The 18214-nt window shown below is 44.1% G+C and overlaps 1 protein-coding gene across 7 annotated transcripts in view; it reads left to right on the forward strand.

Moving 5' to 3' along the window:
* The window catches only part of TTC19 (tetratricopeptide repeat domain 19), a 29232-nt gene that overhangs the window by 480 nt on the left and 10538 nt on the right, over positions 1–18214 (forward strand). For 4 of the 7 annotated variants that reach the window (XM_081583751.1, XM_081583753.1, XM_081583756.1 and 1 more), the window contains 5 exons: positions 1299–1409; positions 1839–1877; positions 2595–2651; positions 2942–3003; positions 5284–5378. In XM_081583751.1, the coding sequence (XP_081439877.1) occupies positions 1299–1409; positions 1839–1877; positions 2595–2651; positions 2942–3003; positions 5284–5378 (364 nt within the window). Of the gene's footprint in view, positions 1–527; positions 648–1298; positions 1410–1838; positions 1878–2594; positions 2652–2941; positions 3004–5283; positions 5379–18214 lie in introns of all 7 variants that reach the window. The other 3 variants (XM_081583754.1, XM_081583755.1, XM_081583757.1) reach the window with 2 other exon arrangements.

Genomic DNA, 18214 nt, shown 5'->3' on the forward strand with positions numbered 1-18214 from the left:
CGGGCGCAGGTGGAGGCGGCCCTGTGGGCCGCGAGGTTGGCGAGCGCGGGGAGAAGTGCGCACAGGCTGAGGGGAGCGGGGGGGGCCTCTTCTTCCAGAGCGTTTTCCCCTCTTCCCGGGGTGCTGGGCCTCCTTCTTTGGGCTGACCGCCGCCTCATGCCCGACGCGTCCACACGGGTGCCTGCAGACGGCGGATGCGACCCGCCTGCCAGCTCCATTTGGAGGCTTCACCTAACCCAAAGGGACCTGTGGTCCTAGGCACCTCCCCGACCCCTTCCTTCAGTACCTCTTCTTTTCTGTAGTCTGCCCCATTTTCCTGCCTGGACGCTCTATAGTCATTCTGAGAACTTGTGGTACCCAACTACCACCTCCCATATATCGAGAATCCAGCAACGAATTTTTGGATTTTGCCACCAAATCCAAAATGCTTCTCAAACCTGTCGCCTCTTCTGTGTTTTCTGCTGTCACCCTGGCCACGCTGCCACAGCCTGCAGTCTTGTCTGCCCGGTTGCCCCCCTGCCATCCAGGCTCGACAGCAACTGGAGCGATCATTTAAATGTAAATCAGCTGGTGTCATTCCGTGCCCACAAGCCTTGGATGACCCGTCACAGCGTTTGTGGTAGAACCCAGACTCCTTGCCCTGGCCGGTGAGACCTATGGTCCTGTCCCATTGCCTCCCTACTTGGCAGTAACAGTCATCACCTCGGTTCGCATCTGTTCACTTTCATTGTTTGAGTGGTTCTTAAAGATCCATTTTTTTCAGCCTGTAACACCTCTGCTCTTTCCCTGCTCTCTGTTCGGGTCAATTTTCCCCCCACAGTTCCTTACTTGGTTGGCTGTTTCTCTTCCTTCTCACATCAGTTTAACTGTCGCTTCCTTGGGCGGCTTTTCTTGACTCCCATTTGAAGGAAACCCCTTGTTCCTTTCTCTTGCTTTTCTTCACAGCCTGCATCATTGGTTGTAATTGAGCCCACCTGTCCTGTAGGAAGACCGGAGGAGGATGTAGGGCCAGCAGCTCCCTTATAAGAGCTCGTGAAAAGTGTTCACGATCCTGCTGCCTATGTCTGTTAGTCAGTGTGCTATATCTGTGGCCATGCGGAGCTGCAGGGGAGCCCCTGTCCAGTCGCCACTGCAGACACCTTGCCTTTGCACAGCAGGGATTCAATAAATGTTTGAGGAATGAATGACTAGCTTCCCTCTGTGTACTGGGACACGTAGCTGTACTCGCTTCTGTCTGGTGGTGCATGTCTCTGTTCTTTTTGTGTTTTCTTTTCTTTTCTTTTGTTTTCTCTTTTCAGTTGTGCATCATGAAAGATGAGCCAGAAGAGGCAGAGCTGATTTTGCATGACGCTCTTCTTCTTGCCCACAAGAGTCACAACACAAAGGCCATTGCTTATACTTATGACTTGGTAACTCCCCTGACCAGTCTGAGCCCCCTACAGTGGTGCAGGAGAAGGGCTGTTAGTGCTCCTGATTAGTATTCCTGACCTTCAGGATGTCTCTCTGGGTTTTGTTTTTACTAAGTTTTCTTTAGTTTTCAATTTTTATTACCCTTGGAGTGTCATGTGTAAGAAACCTCAACCCCAGACCGAAAAGAAACAATTATCATTAATATTTGTGTTCTCAGTGAAGAGTGGATCTAGCTTTGTCATCATCAAAGTTTATGCATGTACTCTCACCCCATTGCTGGACTTCGCTTCTAGCGGATTAGCGACAGTTTCTGGCCTGTTTTTTTTAGATAGAAGGTGAAAGCAAAGGGGAGTTTTTAGTGTAAAGATTTTGAAGTAAGTGGAAACACAATGCTGTAAACTGAAAAACAACTTGTAATCTGCTTTCAGATGGCGAACTTTGCATTTATAAGGGGTCAGCTTGAAAACGTAAGTAAATCATGTTGTAATGTTGTAGATTTGTGAATGGCTAGCCTCAAGGGACCTCTGCACATAAGGGTACAGGCTAAGCTGCTGTAACAAAAAGACCCCAAGATAAAGTGACTGAAATAAGAGGGAAGCATATCCCTTTAATGCATTAGTCCAGAGGTGGCTGAACCCTGAAGAGGGGTGGGCACCTCTACCACATGAAGTGACCTAGGAGCCCAGGTTCCTTCTACGATGTGTTCTCACCTGAGTACGAGCGCTGGCTCATCTCCAGCTGCAGGCAGGGACAGGATGGAGGGCCAGCAGTGTCCTTGTGAAGTACGCTATTGAGGCTGTTCGTGTAAACTGCGTGCATCTCTTCGCCGCAACCTCCTCATATGATCACACCTGAAATGCAGAGGAAGGACCCTTGACCTGGTGGAAACTGAGGAGACTGTACTTGAAAAGATGGAGAGGAGAGGAGTAGTTTTCAGTCTCTGCCACAGTGGGTTTGGGTGGGAAGTTGATCTCTGAAGCTGGTTCTACACATCACAGAGTAGTTTTCAAGATGTCCAGAGGATGTGGGGTCCTGGTATTTTAGTCTGTTTTTCCAACTCAAGTTTACCTTTCTCTGTGTATGTGTGTTTTTCAAGGAATGCTGCTTCAGATTATTACTTAGAATGCAGAGTCATCTAGATATGGGGCCCAAATAAAAGAAAAATCTCTTCCTTATGCTTTTAGGCAGAAAAACTTTTTAAAGCAACAATGAGTTACCTGCTTGGAGGGGGCATGCAACAGGTAAGGACATTACATAGTATTGCACCCTAGCTGAAGCAATTTCAAAATAGCCTTATGTCCTAGAAACTCTACCCAGCCCCCACATGTGTTTTGACTAAGTTGGGATTTTTCCCCCTAAGACCAGTATAAAAACTGCCAGTCTTTCACTCATGCAAAAGCATGATGCCTGATTCCTCCAAAAGCATCAAGACTATGGCTTTCAGGGTGTAGTCAGTGTAGAAATTAATCTGAAATACTTCATGAGGAAATTTTATTTGTTATGAACTAACTTCCTTTTTTTTTCCCAACAGGAAGACAATGCAATCATAGAGATCTCCCTAAAGCTGGCCACTATTTACGCTGCTCAGAGTAGGTAAGTGTAGTCAGAGTCTGGGTGTGGGAGCAACGGGGGACGAGGGCTGTGGGTTAGAAACTGACCCTGGGGTGTCACAGTTGTCATCCTGCTAATCACCTGGGTATCCAGAATCTTCAGTTGTCACACTCCTGGTGTCCCATCCCTCATCTTTGAGATCTTGAGCCTTTTCCAGTCTTGCCCCTCCTGTGTCCATTAGCCTGCCCGGTGTGGCCTGTGGCCCTCGTCCCTGTGGCTGCACCATGATAGGCCTGGTCATGTGTTCTGTTCCTGCTTGAACTGGGAAGTCGTTATAACCTTAGTTTTGCTCTTCCTAGGAGAGCTGGGAGCAATGCAAGAGTGGCTGGGGGTGGCATATTTTGCTGGTGGAAGTATCATCAAAGCAGGAAGTTAGGTACAGGTTACATGATGAGAGAGTTGCTGTGAGAGAGTGTCATGGCTCGTCTGGTGGGCGGTTTGTAAAGGCTGTAGAGGTGATGGGGTGGCTAGGTTGTAGCAAGGAGGCACCAAGGCATGGGGCAGAGGCCTTTGCACGGGTGGGACAGGAAAGCAGTGCTACTTGAAAGTATTAGATGAGTCTAGATTATTACACAGAAGAAAAAATCTGCCAGGTACACAGAAAAGGCTTTAGGAAACATTTTAGATGTGTGCCAAAGGTCAGGGATACAGATAGAGGGGCCTGGTGCCCTTCACTCTCTAGGTGAAAACTTGGAGGATGTAAGCAGAGGACTCCTGGAGGGTTAATTTGGGGTAAATTTAAGGGAAGGCCTGGCTTCTCCTTAGTCCTTGAGTTGCTGCAGAAATTGAGTACTACAAGTTTTTTGAGTGCTACCTAGCCCAGTAGGAGGAGTGCTCACTGCAGCCAGAGACCCTGGGGCTGGCCCCTGCAGCCCAAGTGGTCCGTTTCTTTGTTCCCTGGGGGACCCGGTCCATCTGCCGGCATTTGGCTGGACACTGGATGGACCAGAGCCTCGGGGCCTCTGACTCCAAGTCGATAGAGAAACTGAGGTTGATTCATGCCAGGGAGCGAAGAAGGCAGTGGCACCCCACTCCAGTACTCTTGCCTGAAAAATCCCATGGATGGAGGAGCCTGGTAGGCTACAGTCCATGGGGTGGCTAAGAGTCGGACACGACTGAGCGACTTCACTTTCACTTTTCACTTGCATGCATTGGAGAAGGAAATGGCAACCCACTCCAGTGTTCTTGCCCAGAGAATCCCAGGGACGGGGGAGCCTAGTGGGCTGCCGTCTATGGGGTCGCACAGAGTCGGACACGACTAAAGCGACTTAGCAGCAGCAGCAGCATGCCAGGGAGCATTTCATCCGGGTTAGTGTCTCTGGATAGGTTACAGACAGGACCAGATGTTGGTGGGTGTGGACCCCTGGGTTAAGGAGAAGCCCAGAGACGGTAACAGTGGACAGTGAGACGCACCCACGGTCTCTCAAAAGGTGAAAGCTATGTGGTGCCCACAGTAATTAGCCCATAAGTTACCCTGCTCAGAAGTGTTCTCTCTTGATGACTGAGAACGTCTTGTGGGTAGCCTCCCCTGCTCCATGCCCTGCTTGGATGAGGTCCCTGCTGCTGCCGAGGTTTGGCTCGGGGAAAGCTGCTCCTCTTCTGAGAACGGAGTAGAGTGGGGTCGTCTGGCCAAGCCCAGAGGAGAGGTAAGCTTGTTTAGTGCAGCTTCCGGTGAGGAGCTGAAAGCCAGAGTGGAGGAGCAAAGACCAGGACAGATGGATGCTCTGTGGTGCTCACCGTGTGTCTCAGATGCCAGCGGACAACCCTCTTTCTGTCCAAAGTCAGCCTGCTGGCCGCTTGGGCGTCCTCACTGGTGACTGAGGGTCCCCGGACTGGGGCCAAATGCCTTTTAGCGCCCTGGTTGGGGCTTCCATTTCTGTAAAAGAAACTTGTGTTGGAGACCTGCAGCTTGAGAGGAGTGATGAGCTGACACACCCCCTGGAAATGGACGAGGTCGGCAGTTAGAATTCTGCTGTGAGCCCAGGCCTCCATTGGCGCTGCTCTTGGGTTGAGCAGGTGTCAGATGCTCTCGCAGGAGGAGGAGCTGGCCCCTCAGCTCTGCTAGTGGGGAGGAGGGAGCACTGGTTGTGTTGGTTACTGAAACCCCAGCAGCACTCCGAGATGACGAAAAAAAACACTTCTGATAGAGGAGCGATTGACATCCCTTAGGGACTTGAAACGGAGTTCCTGTCCATCTTAACACTAGGTGATGCAAACCCGAGCTGGAAGACAGACAGCTGATTGATCTTCTTTGCTTTACAGACAGGAACTGGCTCTTGCTGGCTATGAATTCTGCATTTCAACTCTTGAGGAGAAAATTGAACAAGAAAGGGAATTATCGGAAGACGTTCTATCAGGTAGGAAACCTGGTTATTTTTTTGGCCTTCCTTTGCTGCCGAGGGCTTTGCTGTCAGGCTGCAGTACAGGACACAGAAAGTGTGTCAATCAGGGAAGGGGAAGTTACTCGTTTTGTTAACTGTGGCTGTTTCTAAGGTCTCAGAAAGTTTGGAGTAAGATTTTCTTTAAATGACTTGATCACCGGTTTGCTTTGTTTTGTTTTAACCCCATGGTGACGTGTTCATAGTATGTCATTCACTTACATAGAATCTCTGGAAAACTCGGGGGGAGAAGGGACGTGTTTTCTCTGGTCTCTTGGTTCAGCCGTGGTCACAATACAGATTAAGTTGCTTAGCTCCCGGTGTCCACGAGGGTGTGAGTGAGAAGTTCAGAGTCTGTCCGCCCCTCATCGTGGAGGGAAGGTGTGAGGTCGTGTGGGATGGGCAGGGGGCTCTGGTTCTCAGCCATTCCGGTGTCTTCTTTTTTTTTTTTAATTGAAGTAGTTGGTTTACAGTGTGGTGCCAATCTTTGCTGTATAGCAGAGTGATTCAGTTTTACACATACATACCTTCTGTTTTAAATATTCTTTTCCATTATGGTTTATCATAGGATATTGAGTATAGGTCCCTGTGCTCTACAGTAGGACCTTCTTGTTTCTCCATTCTAAATGTAATAGTTTGCATCTAAAACCCCAGATTCCCAGTCCTCCCCCCTCCCCTTTGGTAACCACAAGTTTGTTCTCTGTCTTTGAGTCTGCTTCTGTTCTGTAGATAAGTTTGTTTGTGCTGTACTTTATTTTTTTATGATTTTATTTTATGTATTTTTGGCTGCACTGGGTCTTTGTTTCTAGTTGGGGCGAGTGGGGACTACTTTCTAGTTGCAGTTCGTGGGCCTCTCTCTCTGCGGTGGCTTCTTGTTGTGGAGTGTGGCCTCAGTAGCTGTGCACAGGCTTAATTGCTCTGAGGCATGTAGAATCTTCCTGGACCAGGAATTGAGCCTGTGTCTCCTGCACTGGTTGGTGGATTCTTAACCACTGGACCACCAGGGAAGCCCTGTGCCATTATTTTAAATTCCGCATATAAGTGATGTCATATTTGTCTTTTTCCATCTGACTGACTTCACTTAGTGTGATAATCTCTAGTTGCATCTGTGTTACTGCAAATGGCATTGTTTTGTTCTTTTTTATGGTTGATTAATATTCCATTGTGCCTGGGTATCACGTGTTCTTTGTCCAGTCCTCTGTTGATGGGCATGTAGGTTGTTTCCGTGTCTTGGCTGCTGTGAATGTAGGGGTGCCTGGGTCTTGTTGAATTATGGTTTTGTCTGGGTTTATGCCCAGGAGTGGGATTGGTAACTCTCTTTTTTGTTTTCTGAGGAACTTCCATACTGTAGTCCATAGTAGTTGCACCAGTTTATATTCTCACCAGTAGCGTAGGAGGGTTCCCTTTTCTCCACACCTTTTCCAGAATTTATGTACTTTTTGATGGCCATTCTGACTGCTGTCAGGTGTTATTTCATTATAGTTTTTGTTTGCATTTCTCTTAATAATTAGGGATGTTGAGTATCTTTTCACGTGCATTTGGGTTTTTCTTCCTTTTAATTATTTTTCTCTCGTGGCAAGTGAGTGCTACTCTTTGTCTTGGGGCTTCTCTTGTTGTGGAGCATGGGCTCTAGGGCACAGGCTCAGTAGTTATGGCGCACGAGTTTAGTTGCTCTGAGGCATGTGGGATCTAGTTTCCTGACCTGTAAAACCTGTGTCCCCTGCATTGCTGGTGGATTCTTAACCACTGGACCACCAGGGAAGTCCTTGCATTCAGGTTTCTTACTACAGGTTGAAATATTGGGAGTTTTCAGATTGACGTTCATTCGGTGACTCTGATTTCACACTTCCTCTTTGCTGGGAGCTCGCACAATGATGGAGGTGGAGCACAGCTCTGGTATCCCTGAAGGTAGTACATGTGGCTTCAGGGAGGTGTCTGTCCTCCGTGGTTTTACAATTTTCCCTGGAACAAAACTCAGTTTTCCTCCATCAGCTCTGCTGAAGCTCCCCACATCGAGGTCACCAGCTCTCCTCCCTGTCAGCTCAGCCCAGTGATCACCATCTCCTGGTGGAAACACTTGACTGGACTTCAAGGCCACCTCCTCGGTTGCTCGCGCTCGCTGGGTCACCTCCCTCATGGGCCTCGGCACTGTCTGGGCCACTTCCCTCTCTGCCCCTGCGCCGTGGGAGGTAACCACAAGGCCTGTGCTTTCAGTACTGGTTCTACATCTTCAGCGCAGCCTGAGAGAGAGATAGGTCTACCTGACATCTTGACCAGAATGCCTGATGACCATCTCACGCTTCACATGTTCCAAATGAGTCTCTCTCTTTTTTTTTTTTTTCCTGCGTTCTGGTTTTTCTTACCGAAGTGTAGTTGATGTGTGTTATATGTTACAGGTGGACAGTACAGTGATTTCGTTTTTAAAGGTTGTCTTCCATTTATAGTTATTGTAAAATATTTGTTATATTTCCTGTATTGTGCCCTATATCATTGTAGCTTATTTGACACCAAAGAGTTTGTCCCTCTTACTCCCTCCGTGTATATTGTACACCCCCACCCCACCCCCTGTAAATGGATCTCTTGATTTCCACCCCTCACAATTGCTTCTCACCAGGCACCCTGTCCCTGTTTTGTAACTGGCACCACCATTTACCCAGTGCTTTGGCACCATCTGTGATTTTTCCTTAGTTCCTGCTTGTAACTCACCAGTGGGTTGTACTGAACCTGATGTGGCAATACGTCCACGCCACAGCCGCCTGGCCCTCCTGCCCCGTTGTGGTCCAGGCCAGCGTGCTTCTTCCCTGGGCGCCTGTGGTCGTTTGCTCTCAGGGATCCCTGTTCCCTCATTCCCTAGGGAAGATGTGCCTGCTCACCTGCCACCTCAGGCCCGCCTCCACCTGCAGCCCCAGCTCCTTGCTCTGTCAGAGGCTCCAAGCTCATTGCCCTCGCTGGCCTCATCCCTGCTCTTCTCTTGGAAGTCTTCTGCCTCCGCTTGGTCTTTGATCCTCTTTCTCTGCAGGTTTGATAAAACAATCTGTTATCAAAAGGAGCATTTATAACAGACAAATAAAATTTCCAGTCTTGCATTAGCTCACTTAACAGTCCATTTACTTAGTTAACTTCAGTCTAAATTTAGTTAATCGTGACTATGCATGAAACTTTCCTCAGGGTTCCTCCTCATAATCTCTCATCACTTTATGTATCCAACCTGTCTTTCATTTTTCATCTAAATAAAATTAACCAGCTCATTTTTTTTTTACCAACATGTAATTTCATTTCTCATATCTTCTTTACTGAAAACATACATTGTATCTCCTACTATATTTTGAAAAGTTACTGTATTGTTTCTTATAGCTGTAATTACATGTTTAAATTAGAATCCTCAACTCTTAAAACATTAATATTAGTGAAACTAAGAAGTAAACAATTAGGTTCTATCTTTATGTTGGCATTTTATAAATTGGTGAGCTCAAACATCAGTGATAATTTTTTAAAACATTTATTTTCTTAGTGTGTGTGTTGGTTCCTCAGTCGCATCTGACTCTGCAACTCCGTGGATTGTAGCCCACCAGGCTCCTCTGTCCGTGGAATTCTCCAGGCAAGAATACTGGAGTGGGTTGCCATTTCCTTCTCGAGGTGGTCGTCCCGACCCAGGGATGGAACTCAGGTCTCTCGCATTGTAGGCAGATTCTTCACCATCTGAAATCCTGTTTTCTTATACAGAACATCTTAGGTGATACCAAACATTTTCATTAATATTTTCAAATACTTTTAACTTTTTTTTCTAGTAATTGATGACTTAGTACCTTAATATCTTTTAGGTAAACTTGCATCACGTAGCTTAAATTGGCACAGCTTTAGAATCCTAAGTTACCAAACATCTGGAAAGATCTCGTTAAGTAGACATTTCTAAAATAATACTTTAAAGCTTTTGTCCCAAAGTTTTTATCTCATTTACCTTGAAGTTTCATCATGTCCAGTTATTTTCTTGCAAGAGATTAGTAAAGTCTTATTTATTAAACCTAAATACAATAAAATATTATACTTAATTTAGATGACTCTTGTGTTCTTCAGTCTCTCAGTTGTGTCCAACTCTGCGACCCCATGGACTGCAGCACTCCAGGCTTCCCTGTCCCTCACTGTCACTCGGAGTTTGCTCAAAGTCATGTCCATTGAATTAGTGATGCCATCCAACCATCTCATCCACTGTTGCCCACTTTTCCTCCAGTGAGTCAGCTCTTTGCATCAGGTGGCCAAAGTATTGGAGCTTCAGCATCAGTCCTTCCAATGAATATTCAGTGTTGATTTCCTCTAGGAGTGATGGTTTCATCTCCTTGCTGTCCATGGGACTCTCAAAAGTCTTGTCCAGCACCACAGTTGAAAAGCATCAATTCTTAGACACTCGGCCTTCTTTATGGTCCAACTCTCACATCCATACATGACTACTGGTAAAACCATAGCTTTGACTCTCTCTCTCTCTCTATATATATACATATACACATAGCTTTGTCAGCATAGTTGACATCTTTGCTTTTTAATACACTGTCTAGGTTCATCATAGCTTTTCTTCCAAGGAGCAAATGTTTTTTAATTTCAGGGCTGCAGTCACCATCGCAGTGATTTTGGAGCCCAAGAAGATAAAGTCTGTCAGTGTTTTCATTTTTTTTCCCCATCTATTTGCCATGAAGTGATGGGACCAGATGCCATGATCTTCGTTTTTTGAATGTTGAGTTTTAAGCCAACTTTTTCACTCTCCTCTTTGACCTTCATCAAGAGGTTCTTTAGTTCTTCTTTTTCTGCCATTAGGGTGTCATCTATATATCTGAGGTTATTGATATTTCTTCATGCAGTGTTGATTCCAGCTTGTGCTTCATCACCTGGCATTTCACATGATGTACTCTGCATAGAGTTAAATAAGCAGGGTAACAATAGACAGCCTTGATGTATTCCTTTCCCAATTTGAACTAGACCGTTGTTCCATGCCTGGTTCTAACTGTTGCTTCTTGACCTGCATACATGTTTCTCAGAGGCAGGTCAGGTGGTCTGGCATTCCCATCTCTTTAAGAATTTTCCAGTTTGTTTTGATCACACAGTCAAAGGCTTTAGTGTAGTCAGTGAATTAGTAGATGTTTTTCTGGAATTCCCTTGCTTTTTTAATGATCCATCATGTGTTGGCAGTTTTATCCCTGGTTCCTCTGCTTTTTCTAAATTCAGTTTGTACAACTGAAAGTTTTCAGTTCATGTACTGTTGAAGCCTAGCTTGGAGAATTTTTAGTGTTACTAAAAACGCTAGCATGTGAAATGACTGCAGTTGTGTGGTAGTTTGAACACTCTTTGGCATTGCCCTTTTCTGGGGTTGGAATGAAAGCTGACCTTTTCCAGTCCTGTGGCCACTGCTGAGTTTTCCAAGTTTGCTGGCATGTTGAGTGTAGCACTTTAACAGCATCATCATCTTTTAGGATTTGAAATAGCTCAGCTGAAATTCCATCACCTCCACTAGCTTTGTTCGTAGTGATGCTTCCTAAGGCCCACTTGACTTCACATTCCAGGATGTCTGACTCTAGGTGAGTGATCACACCATCGTGGTTATCCGGGTCATTAAGACCTTTTCTGTGTGGTTTCTTCTATGTGTTCTTGCTACCGCTTCTTAATGATGGTTCTTAATGATATCTTTATTAGTTTAGATCCACAAACTTAAACATTAATGTCAGATATCAACTTAATATTGACTATTTCCCAGTTCATGTGAACCTGAAAATCATCTTGGCCAGTTTTCTTTAAATGTAGGCACTTTTTATTAAAACTAAGTAGAGCTCTTTATAAATCCTGTTCTAATAATACCTTTTAGAAGTAGAGGCATCTTGTATGTTATGATGTGTATACAGACATAAACTATAGAGATCTCATGGCTTTACCAGGTATTACAATATAAACTTACTGGCTAACAAACAGTTGGAATACCTTAAAGTTGCTTGTTTACATAATTAAGGCTTAATCTCTGTAAGAGTTTGCTGAGGGAACATTTTCAGCAGTTTAGATTTAAAACTGCCACTTTTTTTTTTCTTGATTTCTCAGGTTGTGCCTGCTTATTTGGGCTTAGTCTCAGCTCCTTGAGGCCTGTATTCATATTCTGGTTTAGACATTTGCAAGACAAAAGGCAGTTGGTTAGTTTTTTAAAAGATGATTTTGTTGCCTAAAGTTACTAAAATCAGTGGCAGGATTTTTATCAAACTGAAATGTAATTTACGAATTTCTGTGTTATAATAGATTGGGAAACAGTGTCAGACTTCATTTTTTTGGGCTCCAAAATCACTGCAGATGGTGACTGCAGCCATGAAATTAAAAGACGCTTACTCCTTGGAAGGAAAGTTATGACCAACCTAGATAGCATATTAAAAAGCAGAGACATTACTTTGCCAACAAAGGTCCGTCTAGTCAAGGCTATGGTTTTTCCAGTGGTCATGTATGGATGTGAGAGTTGGACTGTGAAGAAAGCTGAGCGCCAAAGAATTGGTGGTTTTGAACTGTGGTGTTGGAGAAGACTCCTGAGAGTCCCTTGGACTGCAAGGAGATCCAGCCAGTCCATCCTAAAGGAGATCAGTCCTGGGTGTTCATTGGAAGGACTGATGTTGAAGCTGAAACTCCAATACTTTGGCCACCTCATGAGAAGAGTTGACTCATTGGAAAAGACCCTGATGCTGGGAAGGATTGGGGGCAGGAGGAGAAGGGGATAACAGAGGATGAGATGGCTGGAAGGCATCACTGACTCGATGGACATGAGTTTGGGTGTACTCCGGGAGTTGATGATGGACAGGGAGGCCTGGCGTGCTGCGATTCATGGGGTCACAAAGAGTCGGACATGACTGAGCGACTAAACTGAACTGAGCTGATGTTATAAGGCATTTAGCAAAGACCTTTCTGAGTTTATAAATTAAACCAAAGCAAAATCACTTTTAAAAAATTAGCCCTTGCATGTTAGTTCCCAGTTTACTTATTTTGTGTCACTCAGGTAACTAGTAGTTTCCTCAGTGCGTTTAGTTAATATTTCCTTAGTGGCAATCTATATGCCTTGTTTATATCCCACAGTATAATTAAATAAGAGCTTTAACCACCTTATATAAAGCCCATTTAAATATAGCAACTTACATACATTTTTATCGACTCGATGGACGTGAGTTTGAGCAAGCTCCGGGAGTTGGTGATGGACAGGGAAGCCTGGCGTGCTGCAGTCCATGGGGTCGCCAAGAGTTGGACACGAATGAGCGACTGAACTAATATTTATCTATAAATTGTGCCAGCTTCTATACCTTTAACTTAAGTTTTTATCAGTATCCAGTCAACAAGTTTTTGTCTTACAGGAGAATTTAGAAGGCTTTTTCTTTTTGTTCCCTGTCTATTTTACCTACTTTAATGTAAAAGGCTCTGGGTAAAAGGCATATATGTCTGTTTTATTTATCCCATTTTAAATAACCATCCAAAGGACTTCTTATTCATTTGACGTAACTCCTTTTAAAAAGAAAAAATATTTTACCGCGTTGAAATAATAATTAGACCTCCCCGCCTCTGTTTTTTTTGTTGATATTCTTAATTGCTTTTATTAGCATTTGTAGGGCTTCCCTGGTAGCTCAGTTGGTAAAGAATCCATCTGCAATGCAGGAATGAAAGTGAAAGTCGCTCAGTTGTGTCCAACTCTTTACGACCCCATGTCTCCCGCATTGCAGCCTGATTCTTTACCAACAGAGCTATCAGGGAAGCCTGCAATGCCGGAAACCCCGGTTCAATTCCTAGGTCAGGAAGATCCCCTGGAGAAGGAATAGGCTACCCACTCCAGTATTCTTGCCTAGAGAATCCCCATGGACAGAGGAGCCTGGCAGGCCCTAGTCCACGGGGTCACAAAGTTTCCAACGTGACTGAGCGACTGACACGCTCTCCAGCCTGTCTATAAGGGAAGCATGGTTAGCCTGCAGAGTTGGTCGCCAGATTGTTATTTGTGTGTGTGAAGCCAGCCTTCATTTTTTAACTGCGTACATATTAAAGAGCCCCCTCAGTGGCTCAGCTGGTGAAGAAACCGCCTGCAATGTGAGAGACCTGGGTTGGGAAGATCCCTTGGAGAAGGGAAAGTCTATCCACTCCAGTATTCTGGCCTGGAGAATTCCATGGACTGTACAGTCTCTGGGGTCACAAAGAGTCGGACACGACTGAGTGACTTACACTTTTCGATATTTAGGATGGGATTTAATGTGTCCAATTAACTAGGTACTTGCAAGTCTGAGCTCCGTTCCTTACGTCTTTCTACAATTGAGCCACCTCGGTGTCTTTCAGCCAAGCCCTGGATATTTCTTGGCAAAAACTGAGCCTGCCCCAACCTGTGCCTTTCTCCTGGGTGGGAATTCTCTCAGGATCTTCCAACCAAGCTCTACCCAGTATTTAGACCCTGGGTGGGTATTTCCAGGTGTCTTCTCATCCCCACAGAATTGAGCATGCAAAATTTAGCACAGAAAGATGCAAACCTCTGGGCTCACTGAATTCATTCCTTTCATATGCACCTCAGCTACCTGGGGCCAATCCTGTTTCCTTGCATCACCCCCTCCCCTCAACAGTCACCATGGGGAGGTGGCAGCATCTGCGGTTTGGGGAGCCTTCATTCACATTCAGAGACTAGAAATCGCTGATGGTTATGACATTTCTTGTTTATTGATACTAAAGGAGGTATTTTCATTTCACAGAATAAAATTTCAAACAGCATTAAGAAGAAAATAAAGATCACTTACAATCATACCAAGAATTCTTATTTATTTTTTGGTGTATGTCTTTCTAGGTTTGTTTTGCCCACTGCTGTTTACATTTTAGCAAGCAAGTTAGGGATCACACTGTACATACACTATTATACTTTGTAACCTGACTTTTTAAAAAAAATGTAGTATATGGGGAAAGCACCTATTTTCTAGTTGAGTCTTGTCAGAGCAAATTAATTTCTCTTGTAAATGTGATTTATCTTTTTCTCAGGAAATACATTCCCTCAGTTTTAAACAAAGCAAATCCATTATCAAATTCATGTGCTTTCAGTTGACATAACTAACTTTATCCCAGGAATATATTACTTCAGATCAAAACTTGTTTTTTAATTACTGAGGAAATGCCCTAACAAATAAGTGAAAACAATATAGTTAGGAGCAGTCTAATGTTTTACAATACAGAGATTAAATGTAAGTATAGAACACAGGCTGAAATGATACCAAAATCTATCTATCTATGGCTGGTAGGCTTTATGGGGGATTTATATTTTATTTGTGCTTTTCTGAATATTTTTCTTTTAAAAATTACTTTCTAATATTACCTGAATAATATAAAAAGTCAAAGAATATTACAACTTAATTTAAAAACAGCAATTTCAAAATAAACTGCATTTTCTTTGCTCCACTTGTTCCTAGTCATTTTTGACTTAACCAATTTCTTCCGATATTTTATTTCTAAATAACATAAAATTATTATTTCTTAATTTAGTTTTAGAATCTAGTGGCTTGGAAGTGAAGGTTTATCACAGATTTGAGGTGTGCACACTATGAATACAATATAATCGCGTTAACTGCTGAGCCAAGTAACAGGGCTATAAAATATAGTTTCTTCTGTATACAACCTTTGTTTTCCTCTGAAGCCAGTAGGTGACTGGATTTGCTACGTGTTTTTGTTCTTGATTTTTTTTTTATATAAGTTTATTTATTTTAGTTGGGGGCTAATTACTTTACAATATTGTAATAGTTTTTGCCATACATTGACATGAATCAGCCATGGGTTTACATGTGTTCTTGATTTTTAATTGGAAAATAATTACAATATTGTGCTGGTTTCTGCCATCCATCAACATGAATCAGCCACAGGTGTACACATGTCCCTCCTACAACCACCACCTTGAACCTCCCTCCCACCTCTGTTACCTGTTTTTTATGAATATGGCAAATTCTTATAACTGGGCTGCTTGCTTTACTCCAGATCCCTTTCCTCTCGATCTCTTCTGGGGCTCTTGTGTGTGAGTGGAGGGAGTGGAGTAACTGTGGATCCAGTCCAGGCGGGGTGGCCCAGCCTTCCACTACTGAACGTAAGTCAGTGTTCAGAGCTGGCTCTTCGGGGTGGATTTTGCACTGACATTGCAGGTCGGTCGGCACATCTCAAGGTTGTTGATGAATACTGCATGATTGCTCTAGAAAGGACTGTATTAATTGACATTTTCTGATTCTGTTAATGTATTTGCTGTGTGACTTTGGTCAAATCTCTATTTTTAATCCTCAGAATGGAATTAAGAGTAATACTTTCTCTTGGGACTGTTAAAAGAATTGAACAAGTTAATACACATAAAGCACTTAGGACAGTGTGTACTAATGCGTACTAGGTACTAAGAAAGTGTTAAGCATTATCCTTTTAAAAATAATTTCATTGATTTTCGACTGTGCTGGTTCTTTATTGCTGTGCAGGCTTTTCTCTAGTTTCGGCAAGTGGGCGCTAGCTACTCTTTGTTGCAGTACACAGGCTTCTCATTGCAGTGGCTTCTCTTGTTGGGAAGCTCAGCTCTAGGCACGTGGGCCCAATAGTTGGGGCTCCTGGGCTCTGGAGCACAGGCTTTTAATAGTTGTGGCGAATGAGCTTAGTTGCTCTACAGCATGTGGGAGCCTCCCGGACTAGGGATTGAACCCATGTCACCCACATTGGCAGACGGACTCTCAACCACTGGATGAACTCTCAACCACTGAACCACAGGGGAAGTCCTCCCATTTGGTTTTTCCCTTAATTTTCACATGAATTTTAGATCATTTTGTCAGGTTCCCAAAGTGCTTTGAGACTGAATTTTTTTTTTTTTTTTTACTTACGTATTCAGGTATGCTGGGTTTTCATCGCTACGTGGGCTTTTCTCTAGTTGCAATACACTGGCTTCTCATTGTGGTGGCTTCTCTAGTTCCAGAGCCTGGGCTCTAGAGCATTTGGGCTTTGGTAGGGCTTCAGTAGTTTGGCACATGGGCTCAGCAATTGTGGCTTCCAGGCTCTAGAGCACAGCCCAGTATTTGCGGTGCATGGGCTCAGTCCCGCAGCATGTGGGATCTTCCTGCCCCAGGGATTGAACCCATGTCCCCTGCATTGGCAGGCGGATTCCTTACCACCGAGCCACAAGGGAAGCCCGAGACTGAATTTTAAGATACTAGTTTGGGGAGACTGCCATCTGAATAAGTTAGCATTTGATTGCAAACAGCAAAAAAACTTCAACTAAATTGAGTTAAATAGTGAGGATACTATTATGTGTCTGGCAGTTCAGCCAAGGGGGCTCTTCCCACCACCCCTCGCTGACATTCTCAGTGTCCTGGCTTTCTCCTCGGGCTTGCCTTGTGGGTGAAAAGTGACTGTCAGGTCCCAGGAATCTCACCCAGAAAGGGCAGCATCCAGAGGAAAAGGGAGACTCCTCTGATGTTTCTCTTAGAGGCCAGGTTGTCTCTGCTGGAATCTCTCCCCACCCCTGGGGATTTACCCTTACTCCTTTTGGCTGCGGTGGGTCATGTGGCATTTCTAACCCAGTACTTGGCAAACCAAAGGGGGGGATTACCATGATTGGCTAAAACTGGTCAGGATCCATTCCTGACAGGGTTCAGAATCCCTCTTCTTGAATCACTTGAGAGAGTGGTTCCTCACACGAATGAATGGCATCCCTGCTGGCAGAAGTCAGTCTGGACACGCCCTCCCACTCAGGGCTTTGGGCTGCTTTCTTCACAGACGTGATGCTGTTCTGTCACATCTGGTTCTCGGTGGACACTTTACTAAACTGTTTGGTTTCAGTTGATATTCACACTATTTCCAGATACAGAATTAACTATTTGGGAAGTCATAGTTCTATTTCTGTGTCCTTACTCCCCCCCGCCCTTGTTAAATTTAGTTCATTGGCCATATAGTCTCAGAATGTTAAGTAACAGCAGTGCTGGACAACTTTGTCTTAAATCTAATTTGGTGTCAAACTGCATGAGTATATTTACTGTATCAGGCTTGCTAGTAAATTGTTCAGTGTACTGCTGGATAATTAATGCTGATATTTTATTTAGACATTTGCATTTGTTTTCTCTTGTGAGATCTGTAGTTGATTTCTCGAGCTTGTCATCACAGGATTGTATTAATGTGACAAAATGAGTTGGCATGTTCTCTGTGTTTCCTGGAATAGGTGTGAGGCATTACATGGAGTGACCTAGTCCTTGGAAGTTTTAGGATCTGTGAAACCATCTGGGTCAGATCTCCTTTAGTTAGTTATTCTCTGGCACCCTTTTTTCTTCCTTCCTTGGTTCCTTACGCATTTAAGGTTCTGTTTTCTTGAGTTGCTTTCAGTACCTGGGACAGTATCAATAACATAGCTTAAATAAATATCTGTTGAGTAAGTGAATGCATGGATGAAAGAATTTTATAATTTTTTTTTCTGTATTTTCCTGGAAGAAATTTTCTTAGGAATTATATTTATAACGCATAGCTTAACAATATTCTGTTATGTATTCAAGATCATATTCCTTCCCCAGATTTTCATATTTTAAGTAAAACATTTCTGGAAAGTTGGGCTATTTCTGGTGGCATATTTGATTTCATGAATGCTTACAGTTGAGCCAGGTTGGAATTCTGGCTTCTCCACTTAGAACAGCAGTGGGACCTTGTCCATAGAAATGACGGGAGAGCCGTCCTTGTGGAGTTGTTGTGGGGGGTGAGATGCTCTAGCATTGTGGCCGGGGCTCATCAGGGACTATCAGAGAGTTTGTTAATCTGTCAGTTAAGTGGTTTAGCTCTTCTGTGTTATGTTT

Source organism: Giraffa tippelskirchi, chromosome 3 (genome assembly GCF_054371585.1).
Source record: "Giraffa tippelskirchi isolate mGirTip1 chromosome 3, T2T-mGirTip1v1.2.pri, whole genome shotgun sequence".
In the NCBI taxonomy this organism is placed as follows: domain Eukaryota; kingdom Metazoa; phylum Chordata; class Mammalia; order Artiodactyla; family Giraffidae; genus Giraffa; species Giraffa tippelskirchi.